A 21,825-nucleotide genomic window follows, 5' to 3' on the forward strand; every position below is an offset into this window, starting at 1 on the left:
TTAGAAAAGACAGGATTTGTCTAGGAGGGTAACTCCTTAGCATTGTAATAAAAATAATGTTGCATTTTAATTTTACATGAGGTCATTTTCCGCATTACATACGTGTGCATGTATGAATGTTTGTGTGTGAGTGAAGGGCCATGAGTGCCTGGGACAAAAGGGAGGAGGCAAAGCTAATTATTGGAAGCCCAACTGATTTATTCTGTTTAGCCTCCGTATGAGGTGTGTGCGTGCATGTATGCATGTAAAATAAATAAATACATTTAAAAACTGGAAATCTTTTACAAGATTTCTTAGGAAATTTGGAACAGGTATCAACATTAACTGGAACTTGCACGTTGCCCTGAAAGCCTTTGTCCTCCTCAAATACTTAACTGAACAAGACTTCGCTGCTTGGCATACATGCATCTGCTTTTTCACTCTTGCATAACTTGGCAGATCTCGAGCTCCAGATGGCCAGAGACGGTAAGTATGACTGCCGGAGGGATTCAGACTCTCAGGCTGTTGCCATTAGAAACCCAAGGAGGAAGTGGCTTCAGACTGTAATTATTAGCAGAATTAAAGAAACAATCTCTCAAGCCTGCACTGAAGCATTTGTCCTTGGAGATCATTAAAATTGAAGTATTATACCAGAAGCGCATAATTTTTTTCATTTTTTTTCCCAGTTATATTTCACTATGGAAGTAAATTCTCCTTGCATAACTAAATGTTGAAAACCATACATGCACGCACATACATTCATGTACTGTGTTCTTTCTATATGTGCAGATTGTAGTCCATCCATCCACATGCTGCCCTCTGTCGCCTTCATTCATTATTGCATTGAACAGCAAGCCTGCCAGAGAACAGGGAGGAAAAAGTTGGTTACATTCCGAAATATTTAAGGTAAACCAAGGTAAGACTAAAAATATGTATTTATTCAAATTCTTGGCACTAAATTTAAACAGCGTAGGAAAAAAAATTAATATAAAACCTTATCAAGCTTAATTAGATAATATATCCTGTTACAATGCTTTCTTAACTAGAAAATGTCCTATAAACATTATACATAAACGATACTGTATTTTGCCACAAATGAATACACGCCAACATGAATAAAAGGCAAAAGTAGACAATATTGCTTTTTAATTCTGAGCTATGTGATTAAATGGCCATTAACTTTAGTTGGTTTTCCTTGCCAATTTTCTGTCCGAGTAACATGCTGTAGTCAGGACTAAATTCTTTGTTTTCTTTCAGTGCTTATTTCTACATAAACAATTTAAAGGCTAAATCCAACAGTGCATATTCCTTGCAGTTTTGTGCAGATACAAATACAAATACACTCTGAGTATACAAGAAAAAACAAAAATTGACTCGACTCTCCTAACACACAAAAGACACTATCCATACACAAGCGTGGTTCTACAGGCCCAGATCCCAAGTAACTGGAGCACAATGTTAAATTTAAAGAGGCAACCTTATTAAAAGCTCTGTGTATTTATAAACCTGGAGTTTGTAAGAATGTAATGATGCATCGTGACACGATTGGACGTGACCTATGGTGAAGCTGTTACAATAGCACATTCTGATACAGTAGTGCATTATAAACCAATGTTCTTTGAATTTTCTTTGAATGTTAATTGCAGAGGAATACATTTTTTGCACAGTATTTTGCATTGTTTATGCTTCATAAATGATAAAACATGATATATTAAATAGCCAAGTGAAAGCATTCCTTTATGTTGATTCTACACTTAAGAAATTAAAAAAGGTTGTTTAACTTTGTTAAAATGTAGTTTCAAATATCTTGAGAAAATTGAATTATGAATGTAATAGAGTGAATCTAACCAAATGGTGAGCAGAGGGTATTGTTACAACTCTACTAAATCAGTGCATTCTATAATTTGATATTTTTTATAATTTATACAAGCATCTTACACTGTAAACTGTACTTCTATATACTGCACATACACTGTTAAATGTTCTATTGTTGAGGGTTTTTTTCCCCCAAGCTTCTAGCATACATTTACTGTGAGCCTCACTACAGGCATTTCATTGTATGAAAAAGATGAACTTTCAAACTGTAGTGTTCAAAATCTTTCATCTTAAATGGGAAATTAAATGAATGTTAATTTGAATAATTAATTTTAATATTTTTACTTGTAATTACATTTCACTTGATTTTACCTAAAACTATAATAGAAAATTGTGATCCTGACAGTGTTACTTGATAAGCTTTTTAAGTTGTTCATCCTTTTAAAGAACCAGGGAACATGTTTTCTTATTTTCAGACTAATTTATCAGAATTTCTCCCCTTCGCCCCTTCCTTATGTTGCATAAACATCATTAATTTTGTGCTTGATTTCAGAGTTTGGCAATAATGCAGAATAATAACAGTGTAATAACACTGTAATAACAGTAAGATATATTGGGGTGGGTGGGGGCATCCTCCTCTGGCTGGTAGTAGTAATAATGTATTAACAATGTGTAATGTATTAATACTGTGCAATAATAATTTAATGACATTGGCTAATAATAATATAACTGTAATAACACAATATAATAATGTCACTACATAACTATGGTGGTGTGAGCCCACTGATCTGAGGGAGGCCCCCAAATAACATTTTCCTCTGCCCTGCCTCTTGCGGTGTGTTCCCAGTATTGTACCCTGCGGTTCCAGGGTTTCTAGACTCCAGCCCTGGAGATATACCACTCTGCAGAGTTTAGCTCCAACACCCTTGGCATTATGATTGGTTGGACCAGTGTGCTATATTAAGGTTGGATTTAGATTCTGAAGAATGGTGTGTGTGTGTGTGTGTGTGTGTGTGTGTGTGTGTGTGTGTGTGTGTGTGTGTGTGTGACGAGACCTGGGCTTCCCTTCTCAGAGCTGCTTAGAACATAGCTTTCAGAACGCAAGACGAGCAGGCCTACGGAAGACTGATGCCCTCTGGTGGTTCTTCCATTTTAATGGCGTCAGAATCAGAGCATATATGACTTGTGGAGTAAGAGTGGAGCAGAGAGTGGATAAATACTTCATAAAGTGGTTTAAGTTTTTGTTAAAGAACTCATTTTAAAATACATATAAAGCATTTTGTTCTGGCTAGAGAGGAGTGGTTAATGGAGCGCATAGTTGGAATGCAGAACACTGAGTGAGGAGCAGAAGATTCTTCCACTCCACTCATATACTCTGGTCAGAACATGCGTTTTTACTAAAGCAATAAACCATATTTTATCACGGGTGAGGATGATTTAGGCACAACTCAAAGCAGCAAAGTAACTAACACTGCAATGGTTTTATTGGTTTAAAAAACTGGTGCATTAATACAGAATCTAATGATTACGAGGCCGTAGTTGTCGTAGGTGTGCATGTATCAAGGATCTCTAGTGTCACTAATGATCTTTTTGCACTCGGAGGTCCAGCTGGTGAACTCCAACACGTATGACCTCGTTCTCAAGTTCGGCATAACGGAGACGCTTGTCTCACGGGTCACATGGGAGCCTTTCACAGCTGTCCTTGCAGATGGGGACTGTCAAATGTAAGGCATGTACAGTACATCCCACTGGACTTCCCCAACCCCATCATCGGAATAATACCTACACTATTTTATTCTAACCAGTAACATTGTTATTTGCAACCTATTTTATAGTAAACGATACCAGATAAACCTCACACCTCTGCTCTGTGTGTGTAGACTGAGGGTGTTGAAGGTCTCCGTGCTTCTGGAAGCTTCCTTTCTTTGCTGGGGTTCAGCTGTAGGCCTGGCAGATGTTCCACTGTCCTGGGATCAGTGTGTAGCGGACGTTGTACCTGCTCCAGACTTCTGCTGTAATTGGATACTCAGAAATTAACACAGGAACTACAAGAGCAGTTGCCAAATTAGACACCTTATTACAAATGTTTCTTGGGCAGGTCGTCTTAACCAATGCACCTGTAAAAAAGGATTGTTATACAATATCTGTATCAGTCAAGAGTTGAAGTGTTTGTTTTATGTTGAACTAGGACATACGGTTGTGCAATACCTACTGAAATAAGGTTAAAGAAGTGACAATTAGGACTACAACCATATGCAATTAATGCTCACATGCTTTTTTGTTTGTTTGTTTCTTTACCTTTGTCGAGAAAATATAGGTTATATTCCACATCCATTACAAAAGTGGAAATGGTCTGCACAAATGTTGAGGCCATCATGCTCACTAAAGATGCTTACATGCAAATAGGCATATTTATATTCCATAATTAGATACATAAAGTTTAAAATGGCTGTTTCCATCCAATCACAGACACAGACACGGTGGCGGGGGAAAAAGGGGGCACTGAGTCAGCTCACTGCATGAGGTACACATTTATATTGTTCATTTGAAATGCAACAGACATTTACTTTCTCATGTATTTTATCTAAAATACTCCCGACTTTAACAGGCTTCATTAGCAGTGTGCTCTCAAGTTTATGGCAGTTCAGCTGTTTCCCACTTAGTCAATCTGGGCGAACAGTAGGCTGATGGCAAAATGGTAAACATTTGGGGCAACCTTGGGTAACCTTGGGCAAGGGAGACAGAAAACGTTACGCTGCATCATCATAAGGTGACATCTTGCTCCATTCCTGACCCTAAAGTTCACTGGCCAAAGTTCAAAGGTCAGGTGCTTCGGAGACTGGGAACTGGACTCAAACCAGCCTGCCCCAACTACGTTCATTAAATGCTAGAAAGCTAGAAAGGAGAACAAGCTAATGGCGTACGTGCAAGACTAATGCATGTATCTGGCTCTGCTATAGTAAGAAATGGACCCAGATAGGAGAAGCACTTTAATTTTGAATTGGGAGTAACGGTCGTATGGCGCAATGCAAATTATCAGGGTAACAATACATTTTTCCCCTAATATGTCACAAAGCCACAGAGCTAAGAGTATCTGTTAAAGTCAGGAATAGCTGCAGTATGTACAGATAGATAGCAATGTAACCAACAAAAACAGAACACATCCAGTCCCAGATACAGTCAGGCTAAATAGCCTCTTACATGGGGAGTAGGGTCAGTTTGTCTCAAAATCCGGATGCTAAAGGGTTCTAACCAAAGCAAGTGTTTTCCCCTCAATATTGACTTTTTTTTTCTGTCCGGTTGTGTAGCAGTAATAATAGGATGTCATCCACGTAGGTGCGTTACAGGAGAATTTGAGATTACTTCATTCAGGACATATGCAACCCGTCTGTGCCATTCTTGAAACTCTGGATTTACAGAATAAGAATTAAGCCAAAGGCAAACGGTACCTAACCATTACCTTCCTTCTCCTCTTCTTCCTCTGAGAGGATCGACCAAACCACTCAGACAAAACACACACACACACACACACACACATCTCCATCAACCCTGAATTCTAGTCACGTTTTTAACGCATACAGTCGAGGGTTTAAAAACTAAACTTTAAAATAAGAATATATTTCAGGTATTAAATAATTTCATATAAAAAGGTAAAAGCGCCGTCCCCACCCTTAATTTCCAGATACATCTTTATTATACAGACACATGTTATCCCTTTCCTCAGGCTGGAGTCCATGCAGTACCTACTTTAAAATAACGGCAGTGTCCTTGTCGTCACTGGTTTTGTATAACTGCTTACACGTATTTGCGAAGCGGCACGAACACGCGGAGAAGCTTATGCTCTAGGTGGTTTGGCTTGCTTTTTTCATACTGTGATGATAACTGCGGTTTAAATGAGGAGTGTCCTATATGAGGAGCAGCGTTCTTCACACGGCCCGTCAGTCGCGCGGAGGAACACGGACGCGCCCCGGTGCGCCTCGTCTACCACTCCCTGGTCAGTCTGGTGTTCTGGTCCCTTTTGGGCGGCGCCGGTGGCGGCCCCCGCCGTAACGTTGCATAGCCTGAGATGTTGGCCCCCGCGTAGCCGCCCTTCGTCTGCTGGCCCAGCAGCAGCTCGGGGGGCGGGGGTGGGAGGGCCATGTCGTCCATGGTGGCTACGGGCTCCAGTTTGGCCGAGATGCGCGAGGCGGTGAGGGAGCCGTGCCGGGACATGGACTTCCTCTTTAAAGTCCTGTTGAGGTCCTCCAGGAAGTTGGGCTGGACGGACAGGTTTCCCTTAGGGGAGGTGGGGGGCAGCGACGGCCCGAAGGAGGCGAGCGGGATCTGCTGGGCCGGCGGGGACAGGACCAGCGGCTCGGCGGGGCCACTGCTGCGACGCTGCATAGGCGGAGGGGGCGTCTTCCTCAGCGAGCTCTGTTTCCACGAGGACGTTCCGGCGGAAAGTTGGGGCTGGGGGTTGACCACGGCCACTTTGGGGGCTACGCCGTGCATCTCCAGAGGTGGAGGGGGAGGAGGCAGGAGCTCGGAGTCCGGAGGCGGAGGGGGGAAGTCGCACTCAGGAGGGGGGGAGGGGAAGTCCGAGTTGGGCTGCCGGCCCTGTCCGGGTTTGCTCTGGAGAGCCAGTGGAAGATTGGCCAGGTTGATCTTGCCTGGTTTGGTTGACGCCCGGAAGCTCACGGAGGATTCCCTGGACGGGGAGCCGGTTGTGGAAGAGGGAGTGGAAAAGGAGCTGGTGGGCTGGCTGGGCGGAGCAAACATGCTCACTAGGTCCTCCACTTTTTTTGATTCTTGGTACTCAACGGAGGTGTTCGACTTTATGCTGGAATTTCTCTGCGGGGTCGGGGGAGGTCTCTTCCCTGCCGAGCTGGTTGAAGAGTTGGAGGAGGTGGAGGGCGATTTCTTGATTGGTGACCCTATTTTAGAAGGAGGGGGGCTTGGTACAGGAGGTGGGGGAGGGAAGTCTAGGCTGCTCTCGGGTGGAGGAGGGGGGAACTCAGGAGACTGGGGCTGGGCCTGTCCACCTGGCTGCCATTTGGGCTTGGCTTTGACCACTGGAGGGGACAAGGGGCTTTTAGAAGCATCCAGAGCTCCAGGGAACTGGTTTGCGAGCTGTTTGACCAGTGACGGTGTCGGGGATGTGGCAGTGGACAAAGGTGGTGGTTTTGAGGAGAAGCTGTGCTGCTTGGGTAAGGTGGGTGGAGGCTGGCTGGGACTGTGGCCACCGGAGAAGCTCTCCTGCTTCTTCATATAGGTGGATGATGTTGGGGACAGAGGTGGAGGTACGGGGGAGACTGGGGACAGGCAGTTTCCAGGTCCAGGCGGTTTGGGGGCCGTCAGGGGCAGAAATCCTCCGGCAAACGTTTTGGGTGGTGCAGGAGGGGGCCCCACTACCTGCTGAGGAGGCGGAGGTGAGAAAGACACCGGGGGCAGGGCAGGTGGAGTTGCTGCCCGGTCTTGTGCGAGCGGCGAAAAGTCATAGCTCATGTTGGGAAACTTCTGAGCCAGGAACTGCTGGAGCCCACTGGCACTGAGGGGCGGAGGGTATTGGAACTGCTCCGTGGGTGGTGGCGGAGGAAGCACGCCATTGCTCTGGGTGTAATCGGGCGGAGCCGAGGGCTCGTCCTCTGGAGGAGGTGGAGGGATTAATTGAGGCTGAGGGCTTGGGGGGCCCATCTTAAGGACCGCCATGGCGGATCCTGGTGCAGGTGCTGACGGAGGCGGTGGGGGGGGTGGTGCCGGAGTTGCGTTGTGGTTCATCACTGGTTTCATGGACTGCGGGGGAGGGTTGGGGGGCGTGGCCTGTTGCTGCAGTTGCTGCACGGCTGCCAGCAGAGGGGTCTGCTTGTAGAGCCCCGGCGTCTGGGAGATGTTATGCAGCCTGGCTATGGTGCTGTACTTGGTGAACATGATGGGGTTGGAGTGGTAGGTGGGGGTAGGCAAGGGTGGAGGAGGGGGAGGTGGAGGCGGCGGCGATGGCGGAGAAGGAGGGGACTGGGGCGATACGCTGGGGTAGCTGCCATGGGATAGGGCAGCTTGGGGCAGCGGGGGTATCTGGGGCAGCTGGAGAGGGTAAGAGGCTCTGTTAGGCTGTGCGGGTGGGGATGTATCCATTCTCATCTATAGAAGACAGAAAGAGCAGAGACCGTCAGTGAAAGACTAAAAACATGGCTTACAGATGCTTAGTTTAACATGTGCAAGGAAGTTAGCAAGAGAGGATGAAATGAATTTACATGAAAGAGAGACATAAAAAAGTGCTGAACACAAATCTAAAGTGGTCGGAAATGGATGACACAGAGTGAAGACAGGGACCCTATTGATCAGGTCTGCTGAGCATGCAGAAACACCAAACACAACCGCCACACTCTGTAACAAAATGGCCACCTCTCCATGTGGTCCAACACGTGTTCAGCAGACGTTCAGTACAAGAGATGTTTGACCATTTCCATGGCGCTTACCTCTCTGAAACGTAGTCCTGTTCTCTCAAAAGCACACTTTGTAAATACAAGACACTGCAGTCAAGCTACGCTGAGTTAATCCTACGATATTACGTGGGAATCCATTAAAAGTTAACACAAGCCATAGAGACTCTCACACTCCAACCCTTCCCACATTAGGCAACATTCACCAACACACGCAAAGAGTGAACTGCTGTACAGGAACAAGTGGTTAGTTGTCTAAAGGTTACATGGGGATAAGGGGGAAAAACTCCAGTGTTAGAGTGTGAGGGTTTTCACACCCCTAACCTCCATCCCTGCCAGTGCATGAGGGCATGGCCTTGTGTGACTTGACCCTAAGAGAGGAGAGGAGAGGAGAGGAATCAGCAGTCTCCCAGAGTGCACTGGGTCAGCAACCTCTGATGTCACACCAGGTCATAAATCCTGCAATCACATTTGTCCACGCCCTCGGGGAGGTGCACCGGCCAACATATGATGAATATGGAGTTGCGAAGAGCAGAGCTAAACGGCGCCTTCTGCTGCTATAACATCACACAAAATACCCGTTATCCTGAAAACGTTTTCCATGGTTTTTTACACATTAGGCTACAACTATCCTGCAAATGTACTTTCCTTCACACGGTCGGCAATGGGCTGCCATTAGGAGGCATTCAAATGTGGATGAGAACTGGACCAGAACTGAACTCTGGAGTCCTTCAGAGGCTTCATGATCACCACTGTGGACAGTTATCCCTTCATTTAACATTGGCATTAAACCATCTGCGAGGTTGTATGACGGTGTCCCGCCAAAACAAGAGCAAAGCTCCCGAGAGTTCGTGAGAGAGGAATATGACAAGCGAGTCGGCATAAGAGACGAGTACAGCATGAGGGAGATGAGACAGGAGGCAGTAATGGGAGGAGGAAGGCAAGCAGCCTGCAGTGACGCGTCAGAGCACCTTGGGGTCCTCAGCCTGGCTGCCTCTCTTCCAAGCCTCTGAGAAGATGGAGCTCACCACACTCTGAGCGCGCACGTGACCGGAGGAAACCGTCTCCGACACACCGCTGTCCGACTGGCTGGAGTGGTTGGACTGGGATTCTGCAGATGTTTGCAAAAGGTGGGTCATCATTTTCGGTCCGGCCTTTCCTGAGTCAACAGTCCATGCAGCTTCGGGGGTCTTACCTGGAAGACTGGAGGAGCTGGAGCCGGACTTGATGCTGGAGCTGGAGAGTGAGGACCAGTCGTGGGCAGCTTCGGTGCGCTTCATGGCCTCCTGGTAGTTCACATATAGCTGCTTCCCATACTGCGTGCAAACAGGGCGGTTTAACGAGTTGCGAGTTAACTGCACATGGCAAGTTTAAAACACTCGACAACGTCAGCCACAAAGGAGCCGTTACCTTGGCAATGCGTATTCCGTTGACCCACTGGTGCAGGGTTCGGACATCATCGCAGCACAGGTACTTGATATACTGAGATTTCTTCTGAATCTGAGGGTGCTGCACAATGAAATCAGAATGAACGCTGCTATTCAAGACCCTGGAGTTCAGACGGCCACAAAACATGTGTTTGCTAATCACATTGTTGGGATTTGCTTGCAAAATGCCAATGGACACTTTCCTTTACTGTGTGCCATGACCTTCCTGACCTGCTGCTGCAGGGGAGTGGATGTTTTTTTGTTTTTTTTTTGAGGAGTCCCAGCATTCACACAAATGTACATAAATTCGGTCAAAGGCCATTATTTGATCATGAAGTATCTGGTTCACCAATGTGTTTTTAATATAATACATGGGGAATTGCAAATGCAATATGTAGCAATTTAACACAATATTCTGTCTATATTATGCTGCTCTGATATTTCACAGCTAGAAGAAACTTCAGATTGAGTGTCACTCTTCTGTATTCCTCTAGGTGGCAGCACAAAACCAGGCAGTCAAATTAGACATTAGCTTGTAAGTGCCTTTGCCTATATTGCGGCAATTTGAACAAATAAATAGATTACTCTTAATAGATTAATCATAAGTAATCTGGCCAAAGTTTTAAATGTCTCTTTTTGTGACATGCACATGTCTACACTAACCGTGGTTCACAACGTTTAAACTAAGGAAGCTGAAGAGCACAGGAAGTGTCTGGCTCTTCGAGCATCTCAAACGTCAGTCTCCCTTGGCAGCGGCATTTTCCTGTCTGGTCCACACCAGTAGAAATTCTGGGAGAGCATCTTGTGTTAAAAGGCAGGACTTGACTGTGTGCGATGCACAGCACTTTTACTGTTCCATACGCATTTAAAAATAACGCCAGTTTGTCCCAAACAAAGAGCTCCTCTTCTTCTACTCGAGACTTTGAATTCTAAGATCACAGGCGTCTTAGGTTCTGAGATTTACAGCACAGCACTGGTATGTCAAAATGCCTTTTATGTGCCACATATGTATACATGTTTAAGAAACATCGTCAGTTATCAGCACAGCTAATTAGTGAAATAAGCCACTGTAAGCGCAATGCTCAGTCTAAGACAAATTACTATTAGTCAGCTACTACAGAGAACAACAACAGGGCAAAAGTGTGTGGCTCATAACTTCGTGTATAGGCACTGAAAAATATGGAGCACTGAGTATCCGTTCACTCCTCTTTTTGTTAAATTGTTGTATAAAAGCATCCGCTTAAAGAAAGAGTGAACCAGAAGACAACTACACGTCTAAGGTAACTCTGCAAGGAATACTGTCTTTACCTTCAGGGCCATGCAGTAGTCACTGGGAGCCTTGTACTTGCTGCGGTAGTCCTGACCCAGATAAACGTTCACATGATCCAGTTGTAGGAAGCACACCAGGTCTCTGGATGTCTGCAGGGGATGATGGGAAGTGGGACTTAGGGCAATACGAATATGTTAAACAGGTTCAACTTGGAGCTCAAAACTTAGGCATGTCTGAAAACAAAAATGCATTGCTTCATCCACCAGGGGGAGCCTGACACTCTTGCGATGAGCTCATGAAACTGTCATCCTCCCTTGTATTTTAGTACCATTGTAAACTACAGTCTAGAGAAGCCCAGTATACACAGACAGTGCTGCTGAATTTTACAACCGGTGCAGTCACAGAACCAGTAGCACGACCAACAGACATATGTAAACACGCAAACACACACACGGGCGCACACAGGCACACATGCAAACGTGCACATGTGCCACATGCATGTGCAGACGTGTGCACGTACACATATTAGGGTGGCCAGACATTTCACTTTTAAGCCAGACAGCTTTTCAGATCCCGGTCCTCTGACATGCAGAACGGCTTGACAGACACATATTTGTCATCTTTCTGGAGTAAACTAGCAGTTGCTTTCCACTGATCAATATTATTCACCGGGTCGCATACATGTCGAGCAAATCCCTTGTATTTCATTGGTTTAACAGATTGCCTGATACCTACCAGCTAACCACAGAAGGTCCACAATCTAAATGCTAGTTAGGATATTTTGCAATGGTGTAAAAACACCAAAACTAAGTGACTTTAGTTCTCAGCACATCCTTAGGAAGAGTAAGAAAGAAAATTTCATTCCATTTGTACACCATACCAGACTTAATTACTATAAATAGGTTCCATGTTTGCTGAATAAAACTATACTACAGATTTCTAGGTCTAATTGGTCCGCTCTGTTTCAGGGCTTTTTAACGTGGACACCCTACACAGAAGAGTGATTGCGTTTGGAAGCATGCACCTGCCAAACTGCTCAAGCGCAGTTAATGCAACTACAGGATGGTTATGTTATGTTCAGTTTTAAACTGGCATATGCTTTGGACTGTCATGCTGCACTACACTACTACACCCCTCATTTGCATCTTTTCTGTCTTTCTAACATTATTGCTTTAATGTTTCAGTGAAGCTGTTGGAAAGTACTAAAGGACTCAGCCCTCCTCTGAGCAGACCTGCTAGCCAGTTGTATATGAATGATTTACATGACCATGTGTACGTGTCAGTAAGTAAAGAGGGATGTGTAAGAACAGATGAGAAAAGAATGTATGAAGGAAAGAAGAAATGGAGGGTCTGATGGAAAACTGACCTTGGCTTTGCCCTTTGGCACGTAGTATATTCCAGAGGCTCTTAAGAGGAAATAGCGCTTCTTCCAGGACTTCTTACCGTCCTCTTTCAGCCAGAGGACGCCCTCCATCTCCGGAACACTGATGGAGCTTCCACAGAAACATTCCTGCAGACACACACACACGCACGCACGCACTCGTCTACGACCCCTACTCCAAATAACATTTCTCATGTGACCTAAATAAGTCAATCCATCTGCAGCACTCTGTGCACGTGTGCGTATGTTTCTCATATTACGCGAGAGATCCCACAGCATCCGTTACCTCCAGCAGAGCTTCTTTATTCCTGTCAGTCATCTCACACGTCTCTTTCCGCCCCAGCAAATAGTTCTGATGAGGTGCAGAAGGTTAGACGAGGTTAAAATGGAACAGTCATCGCAAAATCAATACTTCTGGATTTTTCATGACAGCATATAGTAACAATGAAAGTAAAGAGAAATGAGGAAAACGCCAAGTCATGCTGGCAGATGTCCAGCCTGGTCCAGCTACCTACCAGCTGGACACTTCAGCTACCTACAGTGGACAGTACCTGGTCAGTAGCTGTTCTCCGTATGGGTGGAAACAGACCTGTCCCCAGCCATGTCTACTCAGGACATGTCTGCCACACTCACCTGCTCACCCTTCACACTTAAAAGCTACAGCTTACCTTCACTGCCTCACAGTGCTTTAAGAGTTAAATACAGCACTCAAGTCTTGGCTATAGTAATAGAAAGAAAACAGCTCAGCAAGGCCTTCACTGAAACTTAAGCTTTGTGCACACTGATTTTCTTCTTCTGATTTCATTCAATCAAGATGCAGTATTCTGCTCAGGACTGCAAGATACACGTGTGCTATATGAACGCTCCCCCAGAGGTGAACCGCTGTGCTGCGGCGGGAGGCCCACCCTACCTGTGGGTTCTTGAAGAGCGCGTACTTCTCCAGACGTTCGATGAACATTAGCCTGTTGGTGCTGTCCCTGGTCCAGTTCAGCAGGTTCTCCACAAGGTTCTCGTGGTCCTCGAAGATGCGCTCTGGAATAACACAGAAGCAAATGGTTAACGTACCTGACTTAGAAGGGTGCCAGTTCAAGCCATGCCAAGCTGCCACTGTTGGGCCCTGGAGAAAGGCCCTTACCCCTCAGTCTCTCAAGTTGTATTCAATCATAACTGTAAGTTGCAACCTAAATAAGCGTCAGCTAAATGCTGTAAATGTAAACAATAAAATGTGCTGAGTACAGTGCAAAAAAACCAACCTAGCTGAATACAGTATAGAAATATAATCAAGCATTTGCAAGACACATCACAGGGAAATATACATTACTATGAGTCAGCGGTTGTCAAACTAGTCCTTACATATCTTTCACCCAAAACATCTGAATCAAAATTCCATATGCGCTCTCAAAGTCATCAGAAGTCACTCTCTCTGGATGTTGATTAGAGCGAGGCTGGGCGTCCACGCAGGACATCCCCAGGTCTGCAGGGAATCTGGCAGGAACATTACTGTGAGTTACAGCTCTGCAGGCACTCTGTCCCCCTGTCCAACTGCAGTGCTCGATATCTTGCACGCACGCACGCACACACACTGTTCTTGTCTGAGCGCTGTTTAAGCTTTTTATGTGCAGGCGCGTGCACACACGCATGCACAGTTCCCCAGTCTCGTTGCAGTGCTGGACAGCTTATGCACGCACACGCGCACGAGAGGGTTCTACACACCCGCATTTCCTCCTTTTTCAAAATGTGGGAGCACGCGTGCCACAAGAGGTGTTTACCTATATAGACTACAGTATAAAGCATTCATTAAGCGGGAATAAAAACGTGTTCCGTGATGCATGGAAGTGGGAATAATGGGACGGTGCCATTTTGACAGGGCGTGATGAGGAACTCCGTCCGCGCATGTCCAGTAACAGCTAAATACCTGGTTATCAGAGCCGGTTTATGAGAAGCCTGTGCAGTTCGTGTTATATCAAAACGTGTCTGAAAAAAAACCAGAGGATGCCCGCGATAGGGTCCTCAATGAGGGTGAAACGTCTAAACACGACGAATTATAACATTCTCTCTCCACGTGGGTTTAAGAAGCAGGGCGCCAGCAGCCAGGCAGCAGAGATGTTTTACGTTTTCTTTGATATACTAGTACATTATATGCTGCTTTCATGGCCGAGTATCCTCGGATCCTCTCACTGGCGCCCTCTAGTGTCTGACCACCCAAAAGACATGACAGAGCCGCAAAAGTAATGCAGAATCACTTGCAGATCAAGCTGTCCTGACAGCAGATTCAGCTGCATCACACAATTTAAACAAACCGTAAGTAAAAGTACATTGTGAATGTTAACTGTAAAGTATCTTTAGATCTTTAGTTAATTCTTAAGTGAATTAGATGTTTCAGGATGGCGTGAGAGCCCCCAGATGCCATTGCTTGTGACTGCTCCATTTAGACTGTGCTTTCTGTTAGTTATTTATAGTGTTCTCAAGCTTTTTTCCTCTTCATCGCTAGCACTGATAAATACACACACACACACACACAATATATTATATATATTATATATATATATAGCTGTACGTGCAAAAATGTTTATATGTATCTACCTCTCAGACATTGGAGCAGCTACCTTACATTTCACTACTTTTGTACCGGCTACAATTGCACATGTGACAAATAAAAGTCTTGATTCTTGAATTAAACATCATTATCCTCTGACTGATAGGTGTAGTAAAGTGGGGAAAAATCTCATATTAAAGTTTGTGCTCACAGATTGTTCTATGCGCTCCTCTTAATTTCAGACCAAGAGCAAAAGTACTGTCTTACCATAGAACCCTACAAACCCACATACCCAAACCCACTCCTTGTGGCTTTTATATTAGATACATTATATAACATACTTTGAACTGACTCCCTTAAAAAAACTAACAAACAAATGAATTACAAAAGTCTTAGAGTCACAAAGAGGTTTAATTCACTAGAAATCCCATGACCAAATAATCCCTTCAATATGGTCATTTGAAATGTAATTCTGCTGTGATGAAGCTGACTACCATGAGAAAATGAAAGGGGTAAAACCCATAATCTAAAGGGTTACTGCAATCAATCCCTTATGTGCTTCAAAACCTGAGGAATCATCAATCCCTACACTCCAGTCCCTAGTGCAGGAATTAAAACCTTTCATCACTTCATGGAGTAGAAAACAAAGAAAACAAAACTGCTTCACTTGAAACACCCACAACAAAAGAGAAACGGCAAGAGAAGGAGTAAGAAGCTCAGGCCACAGGCTGACCAGTGAGAGAGCTGGTGACCAGTGAGAGCTGGTGACCAGTGAGAGAGCTGGTGACCAGGTGGCCACTGGCTGAGCAGTGAGAGAGCTGGTGACCAGTGAGAGAGCTGGTGACCAGTGAGAGAGCTGGTGACCAGGTGGCCACTGGCTGAGCAGTGAGAGAGCTGGTGACCAGGTGAGGCTGATAATAACCAGACAGAACAACATCTATTTTTGAGATTCAAAAACCGCTTGCATAGGAAAAATAATGTTTAGATGTTTATGTCATTGAGAACCAAAATAAATTTATATATAGTTTTATTTATTACATATTACTTGGTCTTGTTCTATTTTGGTTCTCACTGACGTCTAAGCAAAGTCCTCTGCTCACTCTCTCATGTATAAATAGAGTGCGATCTAGTGAGAATCTGAAAGGGGCAGAATCACGGTCTGTCAGAGCCTTTATGACTGCTGCTACCACAGTCTCCTCTGTTCTCTCAATCAGTTCTCTCTTCTTTCTGCCCTAACAGGCCCAACTGGGTGTGTTCAGCATGTGCCCTGAAGATGCAGGTTAAGGTCACGCGCTTGATCGCTCCAGACCCACATGCAGGGCAGACACGAGCACACACACACTCTGACCTGCACGTGGGTGTGGAGTGATCACACATACACGCACGCATACACATTAGTCACACTGCAGTCATCAGAGAGCGGGAACGGGACACAGGGAGACAGGAAGGGACAGAAAGAGAGAAAGAAATGAGAGAGATAAAGAAAGAGAAACTATGTAGCAGAAAACCAGTCAGCTGATCGCTAGCCAAATCCCTCAACTCATCCAGTCATATTTAATACAGGCCATATAAAATTGTTTTCTTTGAAGTCCAATCCTTACATAACTCTTGGACATGTCCAGTCATTAGACAGTGACCTCCGATGACCCCCTCATCCTCCCACTGATACATCAGCACTCCATGAAATGAAACTGCTCTCCCTCTCCCCATGGCATCTATGACTGTGCTGGATGCCATAGGTGCTTCAGAAAGGCACTCGACCCGATGCTGAACTTCACTGGGAATTCAAAATCTGGTCCATGTACCATGTTTCTGAAGAATATGGACAATGGGAGGATGGTGATGTGTTGACAAAAGGGGGGGGGGGGGGGGAGAGAGAGAGAGAGAGAGAGAGAGAGAGAGAGCTTACCCATCTGTAGTTCACTGATTATCTCCACCAGAGACCAGTCCAGGCTGTAGCCGCAGTGGGATTTGTCCAGCAGGCTGTCCAGCACCTGACGCACCGTCTGCCTCTCGTCCACCATCATGGTTTTAGAGCTCTCGTCAGAAAGGTGCACCCGGATCACCAGCTGATTGGGACAGAAACAGGAACATTAAATCATGTTTTTGTGTCGTGTCACCCTGGTCATTATAGTTTATTCATTATTTAACTCCATATTGAAGTTCTGGCCAAAGCTAGATTTGAACCTTGCTAATACTGATGCATGAAAACATTACTTAGGATTATCCATTCCACTTCAGTCCAGAGAAACAAACTACATTTTCCATCTCAACAAACAATTTCTTTCCCCTTCTCCGAGTCTCAAATGTTGACCTATGATAGCGGTGAACAGACCAACATCCAGGGTCAGTCTTGTCTGCTGAGCATGGAGAACGCTTCACTGATGGACCCAAGCTTTCCAATTCACTTTACTAAACACAGAACAAAATTCAACAGTACTTGAACCAGTCACTCTCCAACATTCCCATCATACACACACACACGATTATTACAAGTACAGGATTAAGAGTCTCTCTCTCTCTCTCTCACACACACACACACACGACTGTCCAACATTCCAATCATACACACACACGATCATTACAAGTACAGGATTAAGAATCTTTCTCTCTCTCTCTCTCTCTCTCACACACACACACACACACGACTCTCCAACATTCCCATCATACACACACACACGATCATTACAAGTACAGGATTAAGAGTCTCTCTCTCTCACTCACACACACACACACACACACAAACAACTCTCCAACATTCCAATCATACACACACACGTTCATTACAAGTACAGGATTATGAGTCTCTCTCTCTCACACACACACACACACACACACACACACACACACACACACACACACACACAGAAAGCACTCAGGTAGAATAATGAAGGATTAGTACAACCCACATACAAAGATGAAAGAATTCATTAAATACCACACTATACATACAGGTCTTGAAATAATTTTTTCCTTCAGACGGATTCTCTATGGGATCGTGATGAGCTTGTGGAATGAACTAAACCCATTTTGGTTTGGGTAAGGAAATCATGTCAGGCTAGGCTGGTAACTGACCACTCGATCCAGAGGCTGACAACACACACCCCACGGCTGAATGGACACATCTCAATCTTGGCATGGCATTGGAGGGATTACAGGGTCCTCTTCCTACCGCACAATGGACGTTCCCACAGCCTCTGCACCCGCACTGTTTTGTAGCCTTACATGCAGGATCATTTCCTTTTTAAACCCATTTTTATCCGACACTATGTTTTACTCCCTGCAAAAACACGAGGTACTAATAAATGCTTCGAAGCAAGATGATCAAAGATGACAGTCTTAATACTTTTAACAGACTAGATTTCATGCACTTTACTCTATAGCTTGCCAGTCGGCTCCTGTAACAGCAGTTAAGAGCTGCGCTGGTAGAGGAGCGTCTCGGTAATGTGTGAAGTCACGCGGCACACAGCCACTCAGTGGGTTCCCAGGCACCCGTGGGCCGGCTGGCAGTTACTGCCGCACTCCCAGCGAGCGTGACTGCATTAGGGGGACTTTAATGTCCGTTTTACAGAGATGCCTCTCTGAGGGAGATTTCTGGACGCGTTGGTTGAGAGTGCGACAGAGTCAATGTGCACATTTCACCTAACACAGAAAAGAACACACAATGTGTCTGGGCAACTGACCTGCACGCACGCACATGCATGCATGCACACAAACACACACACACACACACACACACACGCACACAAACACACACACACACACACATACATACATACATACATACACACACACCTGCAGCCAGTGCACATTAATGCTGCTTAAGAGTTATGTGCAAACACACACCTTGTCCAACTCACATCTGCTGTGCTGTTGTAAGGCACACACCAGTAGCCTGTGCTTACACTAAACCTTTTAATACACCACACAAACCCAATAACTGCTAAATAAAGCATATGTGTTTGGTTTAGTGTGTTCTGTTCGACACAGTTAATGCGCTGCAGTGGGCATTAGTTCTGCTTTTCTTATGCAGCATTTGTCCAAGAGGAGAATTCAGGGTAAAAGGGGATATTCCTACTAGAAAACAACGTGTTTAGAAGGCAAGACGCTTTGGCTGTCAGATGTCACTAGGCTGACGGTACATACTACATATAGTCAGCGTATAAGTACATGCATGTATTCAATACTGTATCCTGTTCCAGAGAAGCTCTCACCTTTTTAACCTGTGCCTCCTTAATCTTCTCCAGGGCAACTCGGATTTTCTCTGCTTTAAGTTTGGCAGCCTGCTCCTCCTACACACACACACACACACACACACACACACACACACACACACACACACACACATATATATATATATATATAAAATTACAATTATTTGAGTACAGTACATAATCATAATGTCCTCATATCCTCATGTCTCCCTTACATTATTACTATACCTGACTTCTCCAGCAAGAAGCCATAGTGACTACAGGTTTAACAAGGCAGGCAGTGTCTCTGACGTGTGGCACCCAAAGAGAACCCGTTCAAGGCTAAAGACCACGTGGCATTAACAAACAAAATAAACTGGTAAGCGTTTTTTTGGTGCCCTCATCATACGCAAGTTGGTCAGAATCCTTGGGTTTTACATCTGGAGGTCCTCTCCAAAGCCCAACTGCACTTTCTTCCTTCTGAGACGACAGGAAGCTGCCGAACTTCAGTACTACATGCCGAAAGATAGGAATTCCCCTTGAAGTGGTGGATGTCCAAACAGGAAGAGCAGTCCACCTCCTTGTCCTCCCTCAGCCCAGGACGAGCGGAACAGCTGCGGAAACGAGCAGAGCTCTGGCCCAGAGCGGTCCGGTGCCGACGCCACTTCCCGGTCAGAAGGAGGGAAGTCTCAGACCACAGAGAGCAGGGAATCCTTTCCACAAACAACGGCGGCAGCCCCGACAGGCACAGGAGAGCTGGCTGGAAAGGCGGGCCTGGCAGGTAATCAGGTCCTTCCTCTCTGCCTCGTACGGAGCCGTCCCCTTTTCTGTTGGAGGCACGCCACAGCTGAGCCCGCTTAATTTTCTCTGGATGACCCAATCAAAATGACCTCCCTTTCCCTTCTGTGTGCATGAATGTGTTTGTGTGTATGTGTTTCCTTCCGGCAGCTGGAGCCACGCCAGCTTGAGAAGCTTTATCCTCCACACCCTGTGGTGCCCAGCCACGCGTGTCTCATCAGGGGACGCACCCACACAGGGGACGCACCCACACAGGGCTAGCCTCTGGAGAGCTCATTCAGCTCAATATCAAGACAAAGAGATAGCATTAACCACACGCTCCACATTTTAACCAATAACATAGATAGACGGACAGATAGGCGGACAGACAGACAGACAGACAGACAGACAGACAGACAGACAGACAGACAGATAGACAGATAGACAGATAGACAGATAGACAGATAGATAGCTTCCTCCACCGTGTGTGCTGTGTGTTATACACACACACAGACACACACACACACACACACACACACACACACACAGGACCCCGATGCGTGCAGATTATGAGCGTAGAAATGGGGCAAACATTTCCATGTACCGTGCTGCAATAACTGGCACACGAAGCCATCAGCGAGATCACTGTGACATGGGTTTAGGAATGGGGAATGACGCATGCCCTGACGCATGCCCTGACGCATGCCCTGACGCATGCCCTGACGCATGCTCTGATGCATGCCCTGACGCATGCTCTGATGCATGCCCTGATGCATGCCCTGACGCATGCCCTGACACATGCCCTGACGCATGCCCTGACGCATGCCCTGACGCATGCCCTGACGCATGCTCTGATGCATGCCCTGATGCATGCCCTGATGCATGCTCTGATGCATGCCCTGACGCATGCTCTGACGCATGCCCTGACGCATGCCCTGACGCATGCCCTGACGCATGCTCTGATGCATGCCCTGACGCATGCTCTGACGCATGCCCTGACGCATGCCCTGACGCATGCCCTGATGCATGCCCTGACGCATGCCCTGACGCATGCCCTGACGCATGCTCTGACGCATGCTCTGATGCATGCCCTGATGCATGCCCTGATGCATGCTCTGATGCATGCCCTAACAAATGTTATTTGTGAAAGCAGTGTGTTCTGAGGATATCCTTTACGAACAAAAAAAGTCACATATCAAAAATCAATCCCAGGAAAGAGGGTGGAAATTGGAGGGAGGGGGCAATAACCGAACTGAACAGCTGGTCACAAACCAGCAGAGTAGCACAGAAGAGGAATGCACTCATCAATCATCTGATTAAAACATCAGTGACATGCTTTGATTTGACCTCTCGCCTGACAGCACACATCCATGCTGTGGTGAAGCTGGGCGTGTGTTTAGGAGTCATCCTAGGGCATGTGCTGGCTGGCGCAGCGCGAGACATGAGCTGCCCTGGACCATGAGGATATAAGTGGCAGAAGAATGCCCAAACGGAAGGTTTCCCGGTTCCAACGAGGGGATCTCGCCCCTGTGTCTCTCACAAACTGGCACCTGTGGCTTTACTGAACAGGCTGTAATGACAACCGCAAGCAAACCAGTCAAGTCCATTTTTCATCTGTGATCGTGAGGCATCTGGCCAGTAGGTGACCTCTGCCAGGCCGGCGGGCTTCCTGTGGTGGGCAGAGTGGAAAGATGCACAGGGAAGGCTGTGTGATGGAATTACACAGGATTAGCAGAGCTCAGCCTGTACCTCCTGTTGGCCTGAGCGCGGCTAACCACACCCCACTAAAGCCGGGCTAACGCTCGTGGTTAATTCCCCTTCGGGCAAGACCCAGCCCACAAACAACCACACTTAACCCACAGGGGGCTGTGTTCACTTAGGAGCACCTGGGCCACTTCAGAGGAGCTCCTAGAGAAAATACCAAGTAACAAATGCCAACAAATCAGAGACACGCACACTCACACACACAGACACAGAGACCCCCCCCCAGACACACACACACAGACACACACACACACACACACACAC

General features: G+C 46.0%; 1 protein-coding gene across 8 annotated transcripts in view; it reads right to left on the reverse strand.

Moving 5' to 3' along the window:
• Positions 1-4,306: 4,306 nt before the first annotated feature.
• raph1a (Ras association (RalGDS/AF-6) and pleckstrin homology domains 1a) overlaps positions 4,307-21,825 on the reverse strand; it is a 49,682-nt gene continuing 32,163 nt past the window's right edge. For 6 of the 8 annotated variants that reach the window (XM_035535526.2, XM_035535528.2, XM_081713510.1 and 3 more), the window contains 10 exons: positions 19,042-19,119; positions 16,737-16,896; positions 13,202-13,323; positions 12,578-12,643; positions 12,277-12,420; positions 10,949-11,059; positions 9,624-9,722; positions 9,409-9,529; positions 9,185-9,324; positions 4,307-7,911 (listed from right to left, as the gene is read on the reverse strand). In XM_035535526.2, the coding sequence (XP_035391419.2) occupies positions 5,776-7,911; positions 9,185-9,324; positions 9,409-9,529; positions 9,624-9,722; positions 10,949-11,059; positions 12,277-12,420; positions 12,578-12,643; positions 13,202-13,323; positions 16,737-16,896; positions 19,042-19,119 (3,177 nt within the window). In that variant the 3' untranslated portion in view covers positions 4,307-5,775. Of the gene's footprint in view, positions 7,912-8,537; positions 8,585-9,184; positions 9,325-9,408; positions 9,530-9,623; positions 9,723-10,948; positions 11,060-12,276; positions 12,421-12,577; positions 12,644-13,201; positions 13,324-16,736; positions 16,897-19,041; positions 19,120-21,825 lie in introns of all 8 variants that reach the window. The other 2 variants (XM_081713511.1, XM_035535540.2) reach the window with 2 other exon arrangements.

This window comes from Electrophorus electricus, chromosome 4 (assembly GCF_041902795.1).
Source record: "Electrophorus electricus isolate QZ-2024a chromosome 4, ASM4190279v1, whole genome shotgun sequence".
Taxonomy (NCBI): Eukaryota; Metazoa; Chordata; class Actinopteri; order Gymnotiformes; family Gymnotidae; genus Electrophorus; species Electrophorus electricus.